The sequence below is a fragment of the Solenopsis invicta genome, chromosome 7, assembly GCF_016802725.1.
Source record: "Solenopsis invicta isolate M01_SB chromosome 7, UNIL_Sinv_3.0, whole genome shotgun sequence".
Classification (NCBI taxonomy): Eukaryota; Metazoa; Arthropoda; class Insecta; order Hymenoptera; family Formicidae; genus Solenopsis; species Solenopsis invicta.
The window spans coordinates 14,658,885-14,672,174 of NC_052670.1; the positions used below are offsets into that span (position 1 = coordinate 14,658,885).

Consider the following 13,290-nt stretch of genomic DNA (forward strand, 5'->3'; position numbering starts at 1 on the left):
GAGATGACAAAGATATTGAGTACAAAAAATGGAAGCAACGTCAACCGACCCATCGTACAGCCAAGCAAACTTTTCAACGAATACAACGGATCATCGCGCGCATTTGCGCACTAAAAGGATCCTGAATTTCAAACGGTGGTTATTACACGTTTCCATATGCGTAAAACTATGAAAAATAATACAAATTGCAATGCAATATAAATATTTTTATATTTTTGAACGATTTGTCGATACTGTACCATAATTTTTCTTGCATCGCATTACGACTCAGCGCAAAATTCAAAGAACATTCGTTTCATTTCGTCCGCCGACGGCGACGTCGAGAGACATCATCGGCTTTCGGGCGACGACAAGACATATTTCATGTTAAACCAAATTCAACATTGAACAGTAACATTTACCTGTGCACTGGGCGGTTGCACATCCAACATTCACGTACTCTTCGCAAATCTCGTTTTTCGAAAGCCCGTGACACGAGCACGCGAGCCGCGCGTCGACGAACAGCGCAGAACAGCGGAAGCCACTGAAGTTCGCCGCCGGTGCGCGGGGCGCGCGGAGACCGCGGATCGCATCGAAGTGAAGTAGGCGATTCCAACCATTCCAACCAATTCCGACAGACTTCGAATCGCTACGTGCGCGCGAGCGGAGGATCCCCTCCGCCTACGTGTGTTCCGCTCCGTGCTCTGTTTCTGCTTGGGTCAGCCGTTGATCTAAACAAAGGTGCGACTTCCTTGTGTTTCTTGTCGACGTGCGCTCGATCGTCGCCGCGACACGTTGTCGTCGTCGACGCTGCGTACGCTCGTCCGTTCGTTCGCGTCAACTGTCACGCGAGCGACGATGTCCACGAGGCTTGATATGTCTTATCGCTAAGTGAATCGTGTGCGGTAACACGTTTACGAACGTTGGAAACCCGGAAGCTTCGAGGATCGAATCCTTGGAGATGATCCTTTTGTCCTTCGACGCCCGTTTCGATCCTCGAACACGCCCGACGAAACTTTTTTGGTTATATTGTTTTTCTTGGTTATGTCGCTCGAGGATGAATTAGCGTAATCCAGTTGATCACTTGCCACATTCGCAACGAGACTTCGGCTAGTCTACGATTAGCTTAATCAGCGATTAATTTAACCGACCGAATTAAAGTTTACTTGAAACAGAATTTTCGACCGTGTACAGTTCCTTCCTGCTCCTAATCTAAGGCCCTGTGTATAATGTAGAAAATATTAAAAGCAAAAATATATATTAAAAATCAAAATTTAGATGAAGATTGAACATAATAATACAATAAATACGAATAAAATGCAAGTCATAAATGTTGTACAAGATACAACATAACTATTTATCTGTAGTGTTTATTAAAAAAATTGATTCTTATTAAATAAACTTTAATTTTTATTCCTAACATCTAATATTCCTCCATTGTATGCAGGGCCTAATCTTTTACCATATGTTAAATGACAACAAATTAATGCTTTTGTGTTAACAGGGTAACATGAGTGTTATTTGATGAGTTAATTATTGATTAAGTTGATAAAAGTTTAATCGAAGTCACTCTTAGACTTTTCATCTATCACTACTTAATGAAAAGAGATGTATGATTGAACGCGTCTTGCTTGTCTGAATAGTAGTATTTTTTTACCTTTATCATTATTTATTATTGTGGCACACTTGACACTCACATATATACACTGAGAAAAAACTTTTTTAATTATATTTTTTCAGTTCAAGTATTTATATATTTAACTTAAATACATACATAAATACTTGAACTGAACAAATTTAAACTTAAAGTTAAATTTATTTTTTTATAATACTTTTTTTTTCACTGCACACACAGAAAAATGTCATTTTCCTACTAGAAAAAAGTGATTATTCAATTTTTATTTTTCTTCATTTAAGTAATGATTATCTTTGCAAAGAATATTTTCTTAATAATGATTTTAAATACATTTATCATTTTCTTGAATCAAATAATTTTTACTTAAAATAAATTTCTGTGTATACAGAGAAAAATGTATATTTGAATTAAAGAAATATTACTTATTTCAAACGTTTCATAAATTCATGTATCTGCAAATCTGCTATAAGTTTATCATAAGCATCAAAATGTGTTCTAAATCCTACTAATTTATTACTTCAATCAAGAATATTAAGTTTAAGCAAAAATTCAATTTATTATTTTGACTTTGATACAATTTTATAATATTCTTTGAAAGAGTATACATTTTTTTAAATGTTTAATAATAAATTTTTCCAAAATTCATGATGAGTATACATGAAAATAATTATTAAGAAAATATTTTTTGTTAAAGATAATTATTACTAAAAGAAAAGAAATAAATCGAGTAAACACTCCTCTTGGCAATATTTTTTGTGTATGATAGAATATCACATCTTGAATATTTTTCTTACAGGAATACCGAGTACCGATGGCTGTCAAAGGACTAGTCTCGTTGATTGTCAAGTTTTTGACAGACCAGTTGCAAGATGGTGACATAACTGCCGATTCACGAGAGAGTTTGGAAGTAGCGATCCAATGTCTGGAGAGTGCTTACAATGTGCAAGCCTCTGACGCCCCGCCAAATGTAAATCTATATCAAATTTACAAAAATGCTGTGGAGAACGCTGCGCCAGTCTTAGGTCCAGAAGCTACATCAGAAGCAAAGGTTGAAGCGGAAAGATTAAAAAACGAAGGCAACGCACTCATGAAACAAGAGAAGCACCACGAAGCGCTTGCCAATTATTCAAAGTATTTGCATGGTTTTTCTCTGTTAACTTCTGTAAATATTGTCCATCTTTTAACCTAAATTTGTTCGCTTACAGGGCAATAACATTAGATTCTCGCAATGCAGTGTATTATTGTAATCGAGCCGCCGTTCATAGCAAACTTGGTAATCACACCTTAGCCATCAAAGACTGTAACACGGCGCTCTCTATTGATCCCTCGTATAGCAAGGCGTACGGACGATTAGGTTTAGCATATTCCAGTTTGGAGAGGCATAAAGAAGCTAAGGAGAGTTATGAAAAGGCCCTAGCGATGGAACCGGATAACGAGAGTTATCGGAACAATTTGCAATTGGCGGAGGAGAAATTGGCCCAATTAGGTGTCAATCAGTCTCTGCCTAATTTGCCCGGTATGGACCTGAGCGCTCTTCTAAGCAATCCTTCTCTGATGAACATGGCACGTCAAATGTTATCTGACCCAGCTATGCAGAACATGATGTGTAATCTTATGTCTGGCAATGTAGAAGAAGGTGGTCGCATGGAATTACTCATAGAAGCGTAAGTTATAATATAATATTTATCTACTTCAGTTTATGTGTTAAGAAGAGATTTGGTTTATGATTTAGAATTACACGCATATTCAGTCATTCTTTAAACTTGCTAGCTGACTAAAATCTAGTAACTTTCATGACACTAAATATTATTTATACAGTCTTCTTTTATTTTTAAGTCTACCATACTTTCTTATGATAATTATTGGTAATAATATTACAATTTTTCGTAACGGTGCTGGTAAGGTCCGGATTGAAATAGTTATTTTTGACAAGTCATTATCATTATGTGTTATTCATTAAAAAAAAAATAACTTGTTTACTCATTATGTAACGGGCCAACTAACAAGTTTTAAGTCAATGAGTCAACACTTTTTTTAATGAGTAAAGAGCAATGATAAAGAGTTATTTATTAAAAGTGACTATTCCAACTCTGGCGTTACCATTGCCGTTATGAAAAATTATAACGTCATTATCAAATCGTTATAAAAATTATAAAAATATTATAAAAAAATAAAAAGTAATAATGACTCATAACTTGTTACTATCTTTTTTTTACATCTTCAATTTCTTCTCTCTCTCTCTCTCTCTCTCTCTCTCACGCACACACGCACTCAACCTTCACATTTTTCTCGGTACATTAGAGAAGAGAAGGAGATCATGAAATAAGTGTGAAATACCCCATAATATCTCGTACAATTTGCGTTGTTAGAGCAGTCATTAAAATTATTTTATTACAGTCTATTTAAACTATGAGATGATTATTGGTTATTAATGTTTAAAATCTTTTTGTGAAACATAAATTACAGTTTTACACGTAGCAATTTTTACAGATGTATACTCTGTATGTAATTTTCAGAAGTATATTAGATAATAATTTTTTAATTTTAGTCTAGCTTGAAGACCTTGTAGCTTTCAAATAAAGTAATTGAATTTAATGTATGACGCAATGTGTGTATGAATTTGACATATAAAATTATTGCTATGTATGGAAGAGGGATTGTGAGCCATTTGTATTACTGGACCGTTCTTACGATTTTACGACCTTATAGTGGACGTTACATAATGCTTACTAACAGTAAAAAAATTATTTTAAAAAGTTATTTTTTAAGCCAAAAAGATTACTAAAAAGGTTTTTTTTTCAAATAAAATATATTTTATAAAATGTTCATAAAACGTTTTTGACATTTATTAGTGTGTAAGATCAACGAAAGGTTATTAATTTGTAATTTTTTTTTAATAACTAAAAGTGCCTATTATGACTATTCTTTAGTAAATCGTAAGTTACATTCGTTTTGTATACATGATTCTATCTATAGAGTGATTGATAAAATTCTATAGCTAACAAATTGGTGCTGATAAAAATTATGTCGCGTTAATATTTACAGAGTTGTTTTAAGAAAACAAATAATATTTTATCTCTTCCTTCTCTCATCTACTTTTTATTGTAGCTAAATACTCATCCCAAAATCAACTTCAATTTTCCTCTTTATCTCATCTCAAAATAATCTCTTGCCTTATGACATTTTTCTATGAAGTGATTCATACTAGGGTTGTGCGGTACACTTCAAGATTATATCTACTTGGATTATTTATGTTTTGTTTTTGTTATGTTTACACGAATTTTTTTTTAGTAGACAATTATAAGCAATATAAATTATTATAAATTGGATAACATAATACAGAAAAAAGTAATTAAGTTGTAAGATTGTTAATATATCCAAAATTCATAAAATAAAAATATAAAATAAAAAAAATTAAAAAAATGGAATATATAATTTTTATTGTTTTTGATAAAATTTGAATGTTTTATGATTTATAGAGTATTATAGAGATTTATAGAGTATTATTTACATAGATGATACATTAAATGAAGTTTACATAATTTTATATATTATTTATATTACGCGTTCAGCCCTGATTTATACAATTTATTCCATTTTTGCAAAATATAACAACTTCTATGGTTCTCATTATTTGCCTGTATTTACTTTATATTATCAGATCTTAATTAAATTAGCGCGCAAATTTCTTTCCCCATCCTTAATTTTTCTAAATTCTCTTTTCTTTAAAATATCTGGACCCTTATAGAAGTGTCTCAAAATGATTGGACAGTTTGTTTTTTAATTATGCTGCCTAAAATAAAGATAGAGATATATATTTTAACTTAAATAAAAGTTTATTGAATAAGATTATTGCCTGAGTACAACATTATTTAAATGGTGCCCAACAGCGATGCATTCGCGAAGTTGATTGATGAAGTTTTCGAATACTTTTTATTAATATTTATTATAATTTAGATTTTTGCAGTTTTTGGCCAGCTAAAAAGAAGCGTTTGTTACTTGCATAGAAAATGTTTCCCGAAAAGTTTTAATGCCTCTATCGTGTCTGGCTCGATATAAATTTCGAGGGAATAACATTGAATTTTTTGCAAATCGCACATTGAACGACAATAATAGAATAACCGTTTATAAAAAACGCTTCTAGTGTAAACGCTTATACCTTTGAGAGCTATTTAAAAAAAGAAAACTCCGATTATTTTAAAACATCTTATAGAAGCATAAATTTAATAGAACAGGATTATAAACTTTGATATTAAATTCAATCGTGTCATCGTGCTATGTGTAAATGTTTCAGAGGCCAACAGTTGGCGCAGCAGATGCAGAATGCAAACCCTGAGTTGATCGAGTCGCTCAGACGGCAAATGGGTGGTAATCCGAACGATCCAGAACCACCGCAACAAAATTAAAACATCGACCGGTTGTGTGATAGATGGACGTGAATTTTATGATTATCATAACTGAGTTTCTTTCTCACTCGTAGTTAGAGATCATTATATCGTTTTCTAAAAAAATTGCAAGGCAAGACTTATAGCTTCAATAATTTTATCATTATATCTAAAGCGATTATAATGCGCATACCACATAGAATTCATTTCATAAGATTAGTTCTTACGAATGTAATATCGGGCCTCTCTCCCCTTCTCGTCTTCTCTTTGGCTATTGTACAATTTTTGATAGCAAACATGCTAAAGATTAATACAATGTAACAAAATGTTTCTTAAATACCGTGATAATTAAGTGACTATAATAATTGAACTATATCCAGTTCATCATGTCCAGGGCATTATTTTCTAGATTATGCACTGTATTATAATTTACAAATTTTAATGAATTTGTATGAGACAACTGCTTATGTTTTGAATGAATAATTGAGCAGCAAGAGATGCGACATTCAATCGACGCGAAATGTATAGGGATTCGTGAGCGAGTCACAAACCATTATTTAATATTTTATTCATATCGTATTCCACGATTGTACAAAACAGAACATTTCTATCAATGTTTTATAAACGCGTAATCTTTAATTGAAATGTTCACTAAACATAAATCTTTACACGAGATTTTTTGCATATCCGGTTTACAGTCTCGCATCTTTCGAATATGCGAGTTCCTTAGCACATTACATATTGAAAATAAAGGCGTGCTAATACTAACAAACAATTGTAATAAAAATCGTATCATGAAGAGAATATTCGGATTTCTTTTTTATTATTTTGCCGTGTTTCTTCTACCCGATGATTAGACAATTATTTATTCTGAGACATTAATAGAAATTAAAAAGAAACCAAAGAAATAAAAATCGAAATTACAAATATAAATAAAGAGCTTCCGATAAATACACTCGTCTTTGATGGTGTGCAAATTACACTGTTTAATAAAAAATGACTTTTTGACGGAATTATTTCTATAGTTTTTGTACGCTGAATACAATCTTGTTTTACAATCTAAATTGTTTTATTTTATCATGATTTTGAAAAATTTGCAATTAAAATTGTAAAAAAGCTATTTTAATGTATTTTGACATGTAATAATAACTATAATATGTGACACGTTAAAGAAATTTTATTAAGTTAGTAAAAATTAAGCATGTTAGAACTTTCAGCTTTTAAAATGAATTAATTGTATCGATTATGATTAAAAAGATATTTATGATCAATGTAGAGAGAATCATCACATTAAAGTTGTACGCCATTAAGGATTTATCAAGTATTTTTAAATTATATTATACAAATTTAAGACTGTCAGATCACTGAATATTAATCTGTCGCAGTTGATAAATTCAATTAAAATTATTAGATGTACAAACGAATAATTCAGATTTTTCGGTTAAATTCATTTTAACCAAATTTTTAATCATTCGTTTTAAAAGAAAGTAATACAAATTTTTAAAATCAAAGTATTTGCCGTTGCTTTCTGTAATTTTAAGCCGTTTTTCGAGCATCTTATGAATTTTATCTCGACAAAATGTTGCATTTTTAGATATGATAAAGTTAAACAATTTTCAGATCTCATTAACTGATTTAAATTCATGAAAAATACATGGTGTTGAACATACATTTACATAGATATGTAAATCCTTAATGGCACATGCAAATTGCAACTAGATGCAATAGATTCTGTATTAAACATAAAATATTTCAAATTACAGATATGTTTTTGGACGGATAATGTAACAACACAATGATAATAAAAAAGCCTTTTTCGGTCGCAGCTAGATCTTAGTGCCTATATTTATTCGTGCAATAAAATATTTCTTTAATTGAATTGTAACTGCAATAAAATTTCTTCAACATGTTTTATAGTTACGTCAAAATACATTAAAACAATTTCTTGCAGCCGTAAATTCCTCAAAATTATGACAATACAGTAATTTAAAACGGAATTATTTTAGCGTCTAAAAATGAGAAAAGATTATCTTCGTTTTTGTGCTTTTATATTTTTTTAATTATATTATCAAAGAATTGATCAACAATTACACATATCTGTTTCCTTTTTTTTTTAGCAGAAAATTAGTTTTAATGTAAATGAACTAAATAAGACGCAGTGCTAGAGAAAAATTGAAATAAATTCAATAGAAATATTTATTTAAAGAATGTATCTATGAAAATTACTATTTAGAATAAGTATTTTGTGCAGTAAGTATAGAAAAGCAAATAGTATTTAACATTTATTTATACATTTATTTGAAATAACATATTTATTTTACGTTTGATATGTCATGGATAAATAGGTTTTTTCTATTATCTATTGTTTATTTATTAATTTCTATTTCTTAAGAACACAAAATAAAAACTAATAAAATATAAAACGGCATGTTTTATGGATATATAGTTTATCTACATTGCTTAAAATCTCCAAAAATTTTTGTATATTAAACGAGATAATATATATTCAAACGTTGGAGAGAGGGAGAAAAAGAAGATGATGAGTGCAAGTAACACGAATAAACCTATAGATGTAATTCAACTTCTATAAACGTTTTAAAATCAATTTATTTACCATTAGTTATCCAGGTACTTGATAAGAATAATAAGTTACATATATCCATGAAATATGTGCTATTTTTTATTTTCTGGTCTTACAGGCCAGTATTTAATTTTTATTTTAAGATCATCTTAATTAATGTCTTAAGATGTTAATACAGCTTTGTGATTGGTTGATGACATCTTAAAACAGTATTTAAAACGGTTTTAAATATAAGGAATTGATCAGCATGAGTGGCTTTAATATCTTTTATTGTAGTCCTAAGAAAATAGAAAATAGTAAATAAACAATAAAAAGCAGAGAAAACTTATTTATCCATGACATGTTAAAATGTAAAATAAATACTTATTTCAAGTAAATGTATATACATATAAGTTAACTACAATTTTTTTTTTTCATATTACAGAAAATACTTATTTCAACTAGTATTTTTATAGATATATCATTTAAATAAATGTTTTTACTACTGTTTTCTATTTCAACTTTTCCCCAACATTGGAACGCACGCATGTGTAACTCATCGTGCTTTCTATCCGGAAGAAGAAAAGAAGCTACCCGCGATATATCGAGCTGAGAGCGCGTTTTATCGGTATCTTTATGCGACGAGGACGAGAGCGTTCGCCACGCGTTGATAATCAACAGATACAGTTTCTACGCGCGGGCGAGATGCGCGTACGTAGATTCCATTAACGGTCGCATTCCCCGTGTTCCATTGCGAATCGGCCGGCCGGGTACGAGCGCCAGCCAACTCCACGTGCGTCACGCGATGACATCATTCTTATTTGGCTACGACGTGCGCGCTTGCGCGCATAATACACACGTACATACACACGATACGCTCTCGTACACACGGTACACACTTTTACACGGTGAGACTTTTCTCTTAAAATTTGCATTGAGAGAAAAGTGTTTGATATTTGTGACTATAATTGCATGGTAAAATAATTATAGTGAAAGCTTCATTTTTTTTAAATTATTGTTGCTGTACGTAATATTAGTGATAATTTTATTTTTATAGTTCTATCTGTGAAAAGTTTTACTATACTCATAATATTTCAAATATAATAAAATATTGTTGCGCGCCCGCCCTGAGGAAGCGACTAATATCGATTTGCGCTCATCGATCGATATCAAGATATGGAAGATAAAAATAAAGATTTTTATGTAGAGTAAATGTACAATTATAGTGAGTATAACTATTTTTTTAACATTTGCTTAGTATTTACATACTTAATAACAACTAACAGTTGAAATTTATATGATTAAAACAATTATAAATATATAGCTGGCACTGAAAATGACTATAAATTATAATTAAATTATAGTAATTGCAATTTTTTTTTCTTAAATCCTTAAAATCATGATAGTCATGATGGTGGATTTTCGAAAAATTTAACTGTAGTTTTAGTATAAAATATGACTATTTTATATTGCACTGTATATTAATTATATTATGAATTAATTCGATTAAATTTAATTGAAATCATATTTCAATTTCTCGAAGACTATTTTGTCCCACAATAATTTTGGATGTAAATTCAAAGAGAAAATTCCGTATATGAATACGCATGCGCGGGCAGCGTGCGCGTGTATGTATGCCAGCTGCATTAGTTGATTGGTACACACCTCGAATGTTATTCATGATTAGAAGCGAATTGTTCATAGGTTTTCTTTCACCGATCAGCTGATTGTCAAAGTCCACTTGAATAGAGCGCCATAGAATTGTAGGGAAATATATCGGCAAAGAACTCATTTGAAGCGTATGAAGAATTCCGAATTATTCATGAATTCGTTTGTTAATTTGAAATCCTTGCGTCTTCGAACGTCATCACCGAAGAAATCTCGTCCCCACGTCCTTGAACTCCTCCGTAAAAGAAAAAAAGAAGGAAAAGAAGTGTAACGCTCGTGACCATTTCATTTCACGGGCAATTGGGGGGGAAATTCTTGACACCGGCATTTATTTTATCCAGCCGATAAGCCGGTTAATGACACGCTACGTGCACGCACGCACTCGCCGACACGCAGGGCGCACGCACTGCCGTGAAATTGGTTCGTCATATTATAGTGTAAGATTTGCCAGTTTAAATCATTAAAAAAAAAAAAAGAATTTATTTCCTTTTTTCTTACAATAATTATTTTATTATAATTTACAATTATATAATCGTGGTTTTGTGCATGCGAGAATTGAGAAGCTACCGCTGCAATTCCCGAGGTCCCTATTTATAGGGCTGTGCTATGACGCATTTCCATCTTTTGGAGAATTCCTAAAAATAATGTAATACCTTTTACCGAAGGTAGACTTCCGAAAATGAAAGGTCCGGCTATCTAATCGAACTTAATCAGCAACGGAGTGCTCTAGTAATGGAAAATCAAACAGTCGTGTAACGAAAACTGCTCGTAAGAATTATCTAATCAAAAGAGGAAAATGGTAATCCTTATTGTTAGTCATATGTATTTTTAAGGGGAGTACGTGGTCGCTGCGTATAATAGAAAAAAAGGTTTTTTTTACCCAATTACGAAATAGTAGATATATTTCGTAATTGGATTTCTCGTTTTCATATTAATCCTCCAATTGTGATGCACTTATGACATAGAACTTCTCTTTTTCCTTTTGTAAAAAATTAAAAATTGTCTTTATAATTAATACACATATAAAATTGCGAAGTGTACAACATAATTAAAATAAAAAGGAAAAGTGGATGCTTAGCGCTCAAATAATAATTTCATAGGTGATTTTATATGTATTTCCTAATTCTTCGAATTACGCGCCATATATTCGTCGGTTTTGAAACGTAGCTCTTAAATTGAAATACAAAAAATGTCACAATATTAAATTTATAATTTACTAATACTGATGTTAACAAACATATATAACTTTAAAATTTTCTATTAAAAAATTTAGAAACAAATTTTAAAAGTTTTTTTCTATAACAAATTTGCATCTTTTTTACGACGTGGTAAACGTTTCATTTTTATTACTATTAGCTATATAGTTTTTCAATACTTTAATCGATTTTACAAAAACACCTTTAAACTTGACAAAGAATTTCAAAATACATATAAGCGAAGAGACATGCAAGAAATATTGCGCCGAGCATTTTCGTGTCTCTAAAATCTAGCGAAATTGGCGCTGCGCAGTGCGCACACGTCGCAACGTAAACGACACGGTGTATAGAGACACGGCTATGTAGGAACAGCTACGGCCGTTATTTACATATTTTCCAACCCCTTCCGTCATCCACCTACAAGCGGCGCGGCGGCAACGGCGCGGCGGTACGAACAGGCACGAATATGAAGCGTGAAGTGTGCGCAAAGTTGCTGGTTGCTGCCACAGGTCTGTGACGTCTGCGGTAAGTGCGGTGCGCGCCGGTGGCGCGTGATTCGCCGGTTTCAGAAGCAGGGCCGGGATGAGACGCGATGGGCACGGGTGCCACACGGCCCCGACAACACAGGCGAATTTCTAAATCGATCATCTCGTTAAACCATTTTATGACTCGCCGCGCCCTTTACGATCGATGTCTGGGACTCTCATGAGACAATTTATGTCCTCGACAACGAATGGTCAGTGGAAATACGCATACTTTTGTCAAATGCACCTTGTGCATCCTTCAGATCTTTTCTTACTCTTCTCTTTCTCTCGTTCTTTTTCAATATCTGATTCATCTTCTTCAATTTTGAGTGCAGAAGGTGCAACGCAAGTGGAAATGAATGGATGTAGTATAGTTGAGATAAACTAATTTTTTAAATATCTATTTACGCCAATATAATTAATTTTCATTAAATGTGTTTATAATAATCATTTCTTTGTAGGATTTTACATTTTAAACATTTTTTAGACCAAGAACATAAATGCAAGAACTTTTTTTAAATTCTAAAATAATTTGCGCTAAATATAAAAATAAAACAGTTTTAGTCGGTAAATGTATAGGACTGAGATTTCCTGGACATTCCACGTAGGATTAACAATAACATTGTATACAGAATTGGGTAAATTTAAGATATTTTTTTAAGTAAATTAATTTAAAGTTAAAGGCGTATAAAATTAATTTAGTTACATTAAAAGTTACATGAATAAAAAACTAATTAAAAATAACAAAGCCGCTTGAGTCTGATGCACTTGGGAAAAAACTAACAATAATAAAACTGCTTGTATTTTCAAAGCAATAGATAAAACCGTAATTTTTTTGAGTTAACAAGCTAAATATAAAAAATTAAAATTCAATAATGGTTCGTTTAATTCTACAAAAAACTAACTAGTTAGAAGTTAACGAATTTAACATTTTATTTGTAAATTAAGTTTATATAAAATAACAAAAAAATTGTGTCGTTATGTGGGAATATATTTTTTCTTTCATAATTTTTGTTTTACGGAAATTTTTAATTTAATAAAAAAGTTAATAAATTAAACACAAATAATTGACAAGCCTTTTAACAATCATAGACGGTCATTAACAGCTTTTAAATTGAATTAGAACTGTAATAGCACGAAATTAAATTAAAAATAAATTTAATATTACCGACAATAGGCATCTCAATCAATCTCAATCTTTAATAAATAAAAGTTCGTGTGTTTTAAAAATAACTAGTTAACAATTAAATCATTTAAAATTAATAAAGTTAAGTTATTAATTTTTTAATTTTATTAATCAACTTTTAATTTTTCAACTGTACTACTCAACCCCGGTTGTATC

General features: G+C 31.2%; 1 protein-coding gene across 2 annotated transcripts; it reads left to right on the forward strand.

The window, feature by feature from the left end:
• The first annotated feature begins 502 nt into the window (after positions 1–502).
• LOC105199787 (small glutamine-rich tetratricopeptide repeat-containing protein alpha) lies at positions 503–8,532 on the forward strand. Of its 2 annotated transcripts, none has more exons than XM_011167034.3 (4): positions 503–720; positions 2,412–2,746; positions 2,821–3,279; positions 5,910–8,532. In XM_011167034.3, the coding sequence occupies exons 2-4, from the start codon at positions 2,427–2,429 to the stop codon at positions 6,019–6,021; spliced, it is 891 nt and encodes a 296-aa protein (XP_011165336.1). In that variant the 5' UTR covers positions 503–720; positions 2,412–2,426; the 3' UTR covers positions 6,022–8,532. The 2 variants fall into 2 exon arrangements, with proteins under 2 accessions (XP_011165336.1, XP_011165337.1); XM_011167035.3 differs by lacking the exon at positions 503–720 and adding an exon at positions 852–1,002.
• Positions 8,533–13,290: the final 4,758 nt, after the last annotated feature.